This window comes from Callithrix jacchus, chromosome 22 (genome assembly GCF_049354715.1).
Source record: "Callithrix jacchus isolate 240 chromosome 22, calJac240_pri, whole genome shotgun sequence".
Lineage (NCBI taxonomy): Eukaryota > Metazoa > Chordata > Mammalia > Primates > Cebidae > Callithrix > Callithrix jacchus.
In genome coordinates, this window is record NC_133523.1 from 42,848,511 (window position 1) to 42,860,963 (window position 12,453).

General features: G+C 51.8%; 1 protein-coding gene across 3 annotated transcripts in view; it reads left to right on the forward strand.

Moving 5' to 3' along the window:
• Positions 1-12,453, forward strand: part of RUVBL2 (RuvB like AAA ATPase 2) — a 37,733-nt gene that overhangs the window by 14,077 nt on the left and 11,203 nt on the right. For all 3 annotated transcript variants that reach the window (XM_035285221.3, XM_035285222.3, XM_035285223.3), the window contains 3 exons: positions 6,467-6,518; positions 10,099-10,154; positions 11,484-11,625. In XM_035285221.3, the coding sequence (XP_035141112.2) occupies positions 6,467-6,518; positions 10,099-10,154; positions 11,484-11,625 (250 nt within the window). The remainder of the gene's footprint in view (positions 1-6,466; positions 6,519-10,098; positions 10,155-11,483; positions 11,626-12,453) is intronic.

The window sequence follows — 12,453 nt, forward strand, 5'->3', positions numbered from 1 at the left end:
GACAGACCTCTTAGACACCAAACTAGGAGGAAGAGAGGATTCATTTCGACTAGGAGCAAGGCGACATAGTTGTCTAACAGCCAAGCTTGCCTAACAGAGACGCTCTGCCTTTATATAGGCTTATAACTCTAGATATTACACGTGAAAGGGTCTCGGGTTTGACTTAGAAATTAACATGCGAAAGCGTCTTGGGTTTACACTTTTTGAAGTTAACATGTGAAAGGGTCTTGGTGGACGCAGTAGGAGTGGGGTGGGGGTTTGATCTTGTTTGAGTAAAAACAATGCCTTCTGGAGAGATTCCCCCATACCGTGCCTGCCATCTATAGGAAGGCAATTAAGGATGCACTCGCTAGTCGGCCAGCCATTTCTTCTATTGAAAAGCAGTGTGGAAGTCGAGGGGGAGGTGATCTTAGATGTTTGGGTCCCTTTCCGCAGTCTAGTGAGCACAGTTTAGTCCTGGAGTCGGGAACCCGGTGGGCGGGGTCTTGCAGGCGGACAGCAGTTGGGGTTCTATAGACAGCCAGGTAAGGACCTTTCCACTGAGGCTGTAGAGCTGGATGGGTTAAGTCCTTGACCAGTACTGATCGTCCAGCTAGGATGTGGTTCCTCGTACAGCTGCGTGTCTGAAGTGGGTAAGAGGAGATTAGCAGCTGGGCGAATTTCCTGCCTCGTTTGTTGGAGAACTGGAAGATAGTCTCCAAGGGGGCTGGGGTCTGGAAGAAGGTGGGGCTTGAGTAGAAAGGCGCGGCCACACAGAAGTTCAAAGGGGCTATACCGGGTGGGTTCCCGGGGAGTGGCATGAATTTGGAGAAGAGCAATAGGCAGAAGAAATACCCAGTCCTTTTTTAGTTGAAGGGTGAGTTTAGTAAGATGTGTTCTTAGAAGGTCATTAGCTTTCTACTTTCCCTGACGACTGAGGGTGGTAAGGGGCATGGAGATTCCATTGAATGCTGAGGGCCTGAGGGACTGTTTGGGTGATTTGGCTAATGGAAGCAGGGCCATGATCTGATTGTATGGAAGTAGACAGGCCAGACTGGGGGATGATACCGTTTAACAGACAAGAAATAACCGCAGGAGCCTTTTCTGTTCCAGTAGGGAAGGCTTCCGTCCACCCTGTTATACGAGTATCTACCCGTATAAGAAGATACTTAAATGTTTTGACACGGGCATGTGAGTAAAGTCAATTTGCCAGTCATGCGTGGGAGTAAATCCTCACACTTGATGGGTAGGAAAAAGAGGAGGTCTTAAAAATCCTTGGCGGTTGGTAGAGTGACAGATGGAGCACTGAGATTGATTGTTGTAAGGATGGACTTCCATGAGGGGAAAGAGATGAGAGGCTCTCAGAGACGGGCTGAAGGCTTATATTCTACATGAAAGTGGCTATGAAAGGAAGAGAGGATGGAATGAGCTTGCCAGGCCGGAAGAAGGAATTCTCTGTGATCTAAAAACCGATTACCTTTAATGACTCCGAGGTTGAATCAAGAGGATTAATTGATGAAAAAGAAACATACTGTCCACTAGGTGGCGATAGCAGTGCGTTGGCTGCTTTCCTAGCTGTCTCATCTGCTAATGGGTTTCCTTGAGCGATGGGGTCTGAAGTTTTTTGGTGCCCTTTACAGTGGACAACTCCGGCCTTAGCTGAGAGAAGGGCAGCTTTAAGGAGACCTTTATTAAAGAAGCCTTAATAATGGAAGATCCTTGTGTAGTGAGAAAAACCTCTTTCTGCCCGTGTGACAGCGTGGCGATGGAGGATGTGGAAGGCATGTTTGGAACCAGTATAGATATTTACTCTGAGCCCTTTGGCCAGGGTAAGGGCACATGTGCGTGCTATTAATTCAGCCTGTTGCGAAGTAGTAGATGGAGGGGGAGTGGCAGCTTCACTGATAGAGGTATGATGGGAAACAGCATAGCCGGCCTTTCCTGGAGACAACTGGTTAGGTTTGGAAGAGCCGCCATCAATAAACCATGTGTGATCTGAGTCTGGAATAGGGGAAGGAGACGTGGGGAAAGGGGAAGCAGCAGTATGTACTAGGGACATGCAGTTGTGCATGCGGTGCAGGAGTAGGGTTCATGTTTGGTGTTAGTGAGAGGCTGGATTCAAATCGGGGCCATGCGCAGTAGTCGCAGAGGGCGTTTCAGTAAAGAGCGAACAGAGTTGGACCAGACGTGGGGCAGATGGCAGCTGTGCGAGATGAGAAGAGGAGGTTAAAGCCCAGAGATTGCGGGAAGTGTATAAAGTCAGTGAAGTGTAGCCCGCGATTCTGAAAGTTTCCAGAAGAACTGGAGCGGCTGCTGCGGGGGCCGCACACACTGGGGCCAGCCTAGGACAGTGAGGTCCAGTTGTCTAGACAGAAAGCAGCAGGGCTCGGACCTGGCTCTTGTGTAAGAACTCCAGCCACACAGCCCTGGATTTCAGCAGTACATAATGAAAAGGGTTGAGCCAAGTCGGGGAGAGCTAGGGTGGGAGCAAGTTTTAGAGCTGTCTTTAAGGAGCGAAGCGAGGAGTGAGGAAAGGATTTATTCTTTTAGTGAGTTTATACGATGGCTTAGTTAGAATAGCAAAACCTGGCATCCAGAGGGGAAAGCAGCCGACCACACCCAGGAAGGAGAGAAGCTGTTGTTTGGTAGGAGGTTGGGGTGTCAGAGCTTAGCTGGACCCCATCGCTAGGGAGAGCGCAGGTGTTTTGTGAGGATGATGCCCAGATAGGTGACAGATGTGGAAGAAATCTGGGCCTTAGAAGGGGACACTCGATATCCTTTTAAAAACAGGTGCTGAAGAAGCAGGATGGTGTCTTGCTGAGAAGTTCATAAGAGGGGCTGCACAGCAAAAGGTCGCCTGCATATTGAATAAGGTGGGAAGACGAGGGGCAGAAAGAGTGAGTTGTGAGCGAGGGCTTGACTGAAGTAGTGTGGGCTGTCCCTGAAACCCTGAGGCAGGGGAGTTGCTGTGGCTGTCGGGTATCAGGGTCAGTCCAGGTAAAGGCAAAGAGAGGCTGAGAGGAAGGGTGTAGGAGGTAGTGAAAGGGCATCTTTGAGATCAGGACAGAATAATGGGTGTGGATGGAGGAGTTGAGGACAGAGAGAATATGAGTTCTGCACCACTGGATGTACAGGGAGGACAATTTCATCGATAAGGCGGAGGTCCTGAACCAGCCAGTAAGACTTGTCCGGTTTTTGGACAGGCAAGATGGGAGTGTTGTAAGGAGAATTGGTGGGTTTTAGGAGGCCATGCTGGAACAGGCGGGTGATAACAGGTTTCAGCCCTTGCAGAGCTTGTTGAGGATGGGGTACTGCCTTTGGGCGGGGTGGGGATGACTGGGTTTTAGTGGGATAATAATGGGCTTATGTTCAGTGGCCAATGACAGAGTAGACGCATCCCAGACCCTCGGGTTGAGATTTGGGGATATGGGAGGGGGTTGTGGGGGAGGCTTAGAACTCAGCAAAAGGGTGGCTATGAGATAGGGCTGGAGTCCAGGAATAATTAAGGGAGCAGACAATTTAGTTCAGATATTTTGGCCTAATAAAGGGACCGAGCAGGTAGGAATGACCAAGAAGGAGTGGGAAAAGGAGTGTGGCCCTAGCTGACACCAAAGCTGGGGGGTTTGGATGGTCTAGAAGCTCGGCCGTCAATTCCCACAACACTAATAGGTGCCAGAGAAATTGGCCCTCAAAAAGAGGGTAAAGTGGACTGGGTAGCCCCGTGTGGACGAGGCAGGGGACGGGCTTACCCTCCACAGTAAGAGTTACCTGTAGCTCCGCATCCGTGATGTTCCAGGAGCGTCCAGGTTGCGTTACTCTTCAGTGGCCAGGCCAAGGAGACCCGGGAAGCAGCCGGCTTGGGCTCCAGGTGCCGCTGGGGCATCGGTAGTTTGGGATGGGCAGTCCCACCTCCAGTGGGGCCCCTTGCAAATAGGACATGGCTCGAGAGGGGCAGGAGGCGACCGACAGTCGTTTGCCCAGTGGAGTATGACAGAAGAGTAGTTAAGATGGCAGGGTGGAGCGAGGAGTATTCACATTATCATAAAAACAGGATGGCACGGTGGGGTGAGAGGCTTGTCGGGGGACCACTGGGTGATTAGGGATGATGGCGAATGCAGGCAGGGCATGGGGGACGATCCGCCGAGGCAGGCAGGACTTCAGACTTTCTGGGTCCCGGCTTGCACGTGGAGACCTGACAGTAGCGTAATGTTTCTAAAGTTCATCCACGTTGTAGCATGTATCAAAACTCCATTCCTGGCCAGGCACCGTGGCTCACTCCTGTAATCCCAACACTTTGGGAGGTGAGGCAGGTGGATCACCTGAGGTCAGGAGTTCAAGACCAGCCTGGCCAACATGGTGAAACCCCATCTCTACTAAAAAATACAAAAAAAATTAGCTGGGCATGGTGGTGCATGCCTGTAATCCCAGCCACTCAGGAGGCTGAGGCAAGGAGAATAGCTTGAACCCGGGAGGCAGAGGTTGCAGTGAGCCGAGATTGTGCCACTGCACTCCAGCCTGGGTGACAGAGTGAGACTCCATCTCAAAAAAAAAGAAAGAGAGACCTCCATTCCTTTTTATGGCTGAATAATACTCCATTGCACAGATAGACCACATTTTAGATTGCCATTTATCAGTGGATGGACGTGTGGGTGGTTTCTACCTTTTGGCTGTTGTGAATATGCTGCTGTGGACACTTATGTGCATGTTTTGTGTGGATTTCCGGACGTGGATGGGGGGTCCTGAATTGTCCCAGGTGGTGTTTACTCACCTCCTTTCCCCACGTGAGAAGAGGCGGTAGCTAGCTCCTCTCTTTGGAGAACTGTCAACATGGGAGGCCTCAGTATATTCTTTTTTTTTCTCTTCTTAATTTATTATTTTTCTTTTTTTATAAAAAGATGGGGTTTTGCCGGGCGCGGTGGCTCACGCCTGTAATCCCAGCACTTTGGGAGGCCAAGGCGGGTGGATCACGAGGTCAAGAGATCAAGACCATCCTGGTCAACATGGTGAAACCCTGTCTCTACTAAAAATATAAAAACTTAGCTGGGCATGGTGGCGCGTGCCTGTAATCCCAGCTACTCAGGAGGCTGAGGCAGGAGAATTGCCTGAACCCAGGAGGCGGAGGTTGCAGTGAGCCGAGATCGTGCCATTGCACTCCAGCCTGGGTAATAAGAGTGAAACTCCATCTCAAAAAAAAAACCATGGGGTTTCGCCATGTTGGACAGGCTGGTTTCGAACTCCTGACCTCAAGTGATCCACCCGCCTCTGCCTCCCAAAGTGCTGGGATTACAGGCATGAGCCACCGCACCCGGCCAGTATATTCTTGTTGAATGAGCTTGGCACCTCAGAATATCACTGACGCAAACCACAGACATTGAGTCCTGAGTGAACAAGAGACATAGTCCGTGGCCTTCATGGCACGTCCCCGGGAGCCGAGAATATTGATCCACTCATCTTCCTCAGGAATGTGAGATCACATAGGGAGACTGGGCTCCCAGGGGGGCCCTTCATCTGTCTGATGTCCCAGGTCCTAGAACTAGCCTGGCAGGGGTGGTCAGAAAGGGCCTCCCTTAGGGGCAACACTTGAGCTAATTGAGTGAGGAGGCAGGGAGAGCAGTCTGGACTCAGAGGCCAGCACGTGCAAGGTCTTGTGATTGAGAAGTGGGGCTGCCTGGTACAAGGGATGCTGGGAAATTAGCAGGGGCCAGACCATGGCCAGCTCCATGACTGCTCCTCATTGGTGTCTGTCCTTATGGAACTCATGGTTATTAGATATTGGGAGGACTTTGAGGTGACTCACACCTGTAATCCCAGCACTTTGGAAGGACATGGTGGGCAGATCACTTGAGGTCAGGAGTTTGAGACCAGCCTTGCCAACATGACAAAATCCCGTCTCTACTAAAAATATGAAAAAATTAGCCACGTGTGGTGGTGTGCGCCTGTACTCCCAGCTACTCAGGAGGCTGAAGCAGGAGAATCACTTGAACCCGGGAGGCAGAGGTTACAGTGAGCTGAGATTGGGCCACTGCACTCCAGCCTGGGTGACAGAGTGAGACTTTGTCTCAAAAAAAGAAAAGATGGCCGGACGTGGTGGCTCATGCCTGTAATCCAAGCACTTTGGAGGCCAAGGCGGGCGGATCACCTGAGGTTGGGAATTTAAGACCAGCCTGACCAACATGGTCAAACCCCATCTTAAAAAAAAAAAAAGAAAAGAAGCGGGGAGGACTTCATTCATTCATCAAATAACCAAATACATGCTGGATCCTGAGGACAGAGCTGTGGATGAGACAGACAGTCCTCGTCTTCCTGGGCTCAACCAAGCAGCCATTAGGCAGTGACAGGCACGAGGGGTGGGAGTGACCGGTGCTTGGCCCATCGCCTGCCTCTGAGGGGAATTAGTGGAAAGGACTATCTCATGGGAGGGACAGAGGAGGGGCTGGTGAAAGCTGGGACCACACTAGTCCTCTGACATGTCTTCCTGCACCCCCAGACAGCCACTAAAGTCCCGGAGATCCGCGATGTGACGAGGATTGAGCGAATTGGTGAGTGAGTGGGGTCGCGAATAGGACGTAAGCCCTCCTGCCGGACCGAGCAAGCCTACTCAGGACCCCTCAGAGGGAGGGGAGGTGGCCTGCACACCGACTGCCCCTACTCCTCCCCTCACTCTCCCCGTCTAATGGGGGAAGAGGATCCTGAGTTCTGGAGTTGGCGACCGGGCTGCTAGCTTGGCTACCCTGGTGGGGTTCCCGGGTATACTTGCCTGGAAGACATGAAAGTAGGTGCTTTCCTGGGTTTGGCCTCATAGACCCCGTATATACTCAGGAGAGAGTTCCCTGAGGGCAGGGACAAGGTCTGTCTCATTCCTAGCCGTGTCCCTAGCACAGGACCTGGCAGAGCAGGTAATCAAGGGATAACCGTGGAATGCCTGTGTTTGCATCCTGCGGGACCCTTGCAGCAGCCCCAGGACGTGCATATTGTAACTGTGAGCTGAGGCAACTGAATTTCAGACCAGTGAAGTCACTGGCCCCGGCTCACAAGAGCAGGAGGTTAAGGTGCAGTGGGGCCACCAGGGTGTGCTCTCACAAAGAGCTTCACTTGCAGGGAAGAGACCACGTTCATTCATTCAGCAGATTTCCTCATTCAGTGCCTCCCAGAAAGGCAGTAAGGGTGCCTGACTGTGAACATGGGTTAAGAAACTCAGTGCTGGAGTCCTGCAGCTAAGCTCTGCCACTTTCCTCTGTGTGGCCAGGGACTAGTGCCCCTCTGTGCCTCAGTTTCCTTATCTACAAGATGAAGCTAAGATAGTTCACCTCATCAGTTAATATAAGATTCAGTCGCCCAGGCACAGTGCCTCATGCCTAGAGTCCCAGCACTTTGGGAGGCTGAGGTGAGTGGATCAGGCCACAGCCACTGTCTGTGGCTGCCTTCGCACTGCAACAGGAGAGCTGGGTAGTTTCAACAGAGGATACCATCTGGCCCTTTAAGAAATACTTGCTGACCCCAGTACTTGACTGTGAGCACTCCTGAGGTCAGGAGTTTGAGACCAGCCTGGCCAACGTGGTGAACCCTGTCTCTACTAAAAATACAAAAATTAGCCAGGCACGGTGGTGCATGCCTGTAGTCCCAGCTACTAGGGAGGATGCCTTGAACCTGGGAGGTGGAGGTTGCAGTGAGCCAATATTGCACCACTGCACTCCAGCCTGGGTGACAGAGGGAGACTCCATCTCAGAAACAAACAAAGAAACAAAAAGTACCAAGTATGGCCAGGGACGATGACTCAGGCCTGTAATCCTGACGCTTTGAGAGGTTGAGGCAGGAGAATTGCTTGAACTAGTAGTTCAAGACCAGCCTGTGTCACATAGTGTGATCCTGTCTCTAAAAAAAAAATAAAAAAATTGGGCCGGGCGTGGTGGCTCACGCCTGTAATCCCAGCACTTTGGGAGGCCGAGGCAGGTGGATCACGAGGTCAAGAGATCGAGACCATCCTGGTCAACATGGTGAAACCCCATTTCTACTAAAAATACAAAAAATTAGCTGGGCATGGTGGCGCGTGCCTGTAATCCCAGCTACTCAGGAGGCTGAGGCAGGAGAATTGCCTGAACCCAGGAGGCGGAGGTTGCGGTGAGCCGAGATCGCACCATTGCACTCCAGCCTGGGTAACAAGAGCGAAACTCCGTCTCAAAAAAAAATAAATAAATAAATAAAAATAAAAATAAAAAAATTAAGGCCGGGCACGCTGGCTCACGCCTGTAATCCTAGCAGTTTGGGAGGCCAAGTTGGGCAGATTGCCTGAGCTCAGGAGTTCAAGACCAGCCTGGGCCACACAATGAAACCCTGTTTCTACTAAATTACGAAACACTACCCAGGCATGGTGGTGTGCGCCTGTAATCCCAGCTACTTGGGAGACGGAGGCAGGAGAATTGCTTGAACCCGGGAGGTAGAGGTTGCAGTGAGCCAAGATCGCACCACTGCACTCCAGCCTGGGCGACAGAGTGAGACCTTCTCTCAAAAAAAACAATACAAAAATTTAAAAAAAGATGAAGAGCCAAGCACTGCTTGGGAGCTGAGGACCCATTAGAAACTAGCTATGCCCAGGAGCCTCCCTTGGGGTGCTCACAGTCAAGCCCCGGGGCCAGATGGTAAATCTATCCTCTGTTGAAACCACGCAGCTCTGCTGTTGCAGTGCGAAGGCAGCCACAGACAGCGGCTGTGGCAGTGTTCCAATACAAAGATTTTTTTGTTTCGTTTTGTTTTTGAGATGGAGTCTCGCTGTGTCACCCAGGCTGGAGTGCAGTGGTGCGATCTCAGCTGACTGCAACCTCCACCTCCCAGGTTTAAGTGACTCTCGTGCCTCAGCCTCCTGAGTACATGGTACTGCAGGTGCACACGACCATGCCAGGCGAATTTTTATTTTTTAGTAGAGATGGGGTTTCACCATGCTGGCCAGGCTGATCATAAACTCCTGACCTCAGGCGATCTGCCTGCTTCTGCCTCCCATAGTGCTGGGATTACAGGCATAAGCCACTGCAACCGGCCCCAGGAAAATTTTATTTACAGAAGACTGGGTGCAGTGGCTCATGCCTGTAATCCCAGCACTTTGGGAGGCTAAGACAGGTGGATTACCTGAGGTCAGGAGTTCAAGACCAATCTGACCAATATGGTGAAACCCCGTCTCAAAAAAGAAGAAAAAATATATAATAAAACAAATGAAAATTTTTTAAAAATGTTATTTACAGAAACGGGTGGCTGGCCTGCAGGCTGAGGTTTGTTCAACCCTCAGACTCTCATCTTCACCTCTCGCTGGCCGTGTGGCTGGGGCATGAGACCTAACCTCTCAGAGCTCCCTCCTTGTTCATATCAATGGGGACTGCGACTGTTGCCGGTGACACCCAGAAGTGCTTTCAGGGTGACAGCAGCCAGGGCTTTTGTTTCGTTTGGCTTTTTCAAGACAGGGTCTCACTCTGTCACCCAGGCTGGAATTCAGTGGCACAGTCTTGGCTCACTGCAGCCTCCGCTTTCCAGGTTCAAGCAATTCTCCTACCTCAGCTTCTCAAGTAGCTGAGATTATAGTCACCTGCCACCACACCTAGCTAATTTTTGTATTTTTACTTAAGATGGGATTTTACCATGTTGGCCAGGCTGGTCTGGAACTCCTGGCCTCCGTTGATCCACCTGCCTCAGCTCCCAAAGTGCTGGAATGGGATTACAGGCCTGAGCCACCACGCCCGGCCTCGGACAGGGCTCTTGTCCTACAGGGTGATATGGAGTGAAATGAGAACCTGTGTGTGCTGTGTGAGCCATAAACACAGAGTACTTGTGATCATTAGCCCTTGTGGTTAGTTCTTGGTACTCTTATGTGATTAATCAGGTCTCAGTGACTTTGGTTTAACTAGGATGCATCCTCAGAGCAACTCCAGTTCACTGAGCATTTAGCACATTCAGCCATCTTCTTAGTGAGGTGGCCATTTGGGAAATCCTTCCCTGTGCCCCTTCATTTCCCCAAGCCCCTGCTCCCTACTCCCACCCACCCCTTTGACCAAAAAGGAAACCAGGACTCAGAGGTGTCAGGCCACACGTGCAGCAAGCTGACTAACTGAGTCTCTGTTCTCTCCCTGCATACAGGTGCTCACTCCCACATCCGGGGGCTGGGGCTGGACGATGCCTTGGAGCCTCGGCAGGTAGAGCAGAGGAGGCTGGGGTGTGAGGGCCTCTCCACGAAGGTCTGGGGTGTGAGGGCCTCTCCACGAAGGTCTGGGGTGTGAGGGCCTCTCCACGAAGGTCTGGGGTGTGAGGGCCTCTCCACGAAGGTCTGGGGTGTGAGGGCCTCTCCACGAAGGTCTGGGGTGTGAGGGCCTCTCCACGAAGGTCTGGGGTGTGAGGGCCTCTCCACGAAGGTCTGGGGTGTGAGGGCCTCTCCACGAAGGTCTGGGGTGTGAGGGCCTCTCCACGAAGGTCTGGGGTGTGAGGGCCTCTCCACGAAGGTCTGGGGTGTGAGGGCCTCTCCACGAAGGTCTGGGGTGTGAGGGCCTCTCCACGAAGGTCTTGGGTGTGAGGGCCTCTCCACGAAGGTCTGGGGTGTGAGGGCCTCTCCACGAAGGTCTTGGGTAGTGGGCACCAGGGCCCTGGGGAGTGTGGGGACTATGTTACGGTCTTCCAGACCTTTGCCTGCGTATCCATAAACTTCAGCCACATGTGGGTTTTCTTGGTACTAAAGAATTGGGTAGGCTGGGCACAGTGGCTCATGCCTGTAATCCCAGCACTTTGGGAGGCTGAGGCAGGCTGATCACCTGGGGTCAGAGTTCGAGACCAGCCTGGCCAACGTGGAGAAACCCCATCTTTACTAAAAATACAAAAATTAGCCAGATGTGGTGGTGCATGCCTGTAATCCCAGCTACTCGGGAGGCTGAGGCAGGAGGATCACTTGAACCCAGGAGGTGGAGGCTGTAGTGAGCTGAGATCATGCCACTGCACTCCAGCCTGGGTGACAGAGTGAGACTCCATCACAAAGGAAAAAAAAAAGAGTTGGGATTGGGCAGCCATGGTTTTGCCACCTTAAAAAAAAATCAGGCTTCATGCAGTGGTCACGCTTGTAATCCCAGCACTTTGGGAGGCTGAGGCGGGAAGATCACTTGAGCCTAGGAGTTTGAGGCCAGCCTGGGCAAAATAGTGAGACCCTGTCTCTATAAAATATTTTTAAAATAGCTGGACATTGTGGCACACACTTGTGGTCCCAGCTACTCAGGAGGCTGAACTAAAGTCAGAGGATCTTTTGATCCCTAGAGGTTGAGGCTGCAGTGAGCCGTGACTGTATGATCGTACCACTGTACTTCAGCCTGGATGACAGAGTGAGACCCTGTCTCAGAAAAAAAAAAAGCGGAGAAAGCTGTTTTGGCTTTTCCTGGAAGTCCCAGCTAGTAATGACTGCTTCCATCTCTTTAGCCAAGATGTGGTAGAAATGATGTGTAGCCCAGCAGGAAGTCACCTCATGTGCTGTGTCCCACCCACAGGCTTCCCAGGGCATGGTGGGTCAGCTGGCGGCACGGCGGGCAGCAGGTGTGGTGCTGGAGATGATCCGGGAAGGGAAGATTGCCGGGCGGGCAGTTCTTATTGCTGGCCAGCCGGGCACAGGGAAGACAGCCATCGCCATGGGTAAGAAACCTCCCAGGGCCGGAACTCCCGTGGCCTCTGCTCGATAACCCCTCCTGTGTAAGTCAGGGTCAGGATCACCCGCATTTAACAGATGACCCAAAATAGCAGTGGCTTAAACACTCAGGCTTCATTCTCTTCCATGGAAGAATATAGAGGGAGGCCATTTGGAGCTTACTAAGCAGTCCCAGGAAGTCTTCCATCTTCCTGCCTCATCATCCTCTGCACTTGGTTCCAGTGTCAAGAGGATGTTGTGTTCCAAGAGGGCTGCCTAGGCTCCAGCCTTCCCACCACGATCCAGGCAGCAGGAAGAAAGTTGTCATGAGGGTAAACCCCCTCGACGGCTTCCTTTAACCAGTCACCTTGGAGGTCTTCCATGCGTCTGCTTGTCTCTCATTGACTGGAACTAATCTCATGGTCACGCTCTGCTTCAAGGGAGGCTGGGACATTACATTTCTTGTTGATTTCATAATTTGAACCATTTTTGCCTAAAGAAAATGAGGATTCTTCTGTTGGACAAGAGGCAGTTGTAAAAATTTAAAAATTAGGCCGGGTGTGGTGGCTCATGCCTCTGATCCCAGCACTTGGGGAGGCTGAGGCAGGTGGATCACCTGAGACCAGCCTGGCTAACATGGCAAAACCCTGTCTCTACTGAAAATACAAAAATTAGCCTGGTGTGGTGGCAGATGCCTATAATCCCAGCTATTTGGGAGGCGGAGGCAGGGAGAATCGCTTGAATCCAGGAGGTGAAGGTTGCAGTGAGCCGAGATCACACCACTGCATTCCAGCCTGGGCAACAGAGCAAGACTCTGTCTCCAAAAAAAATAAAAA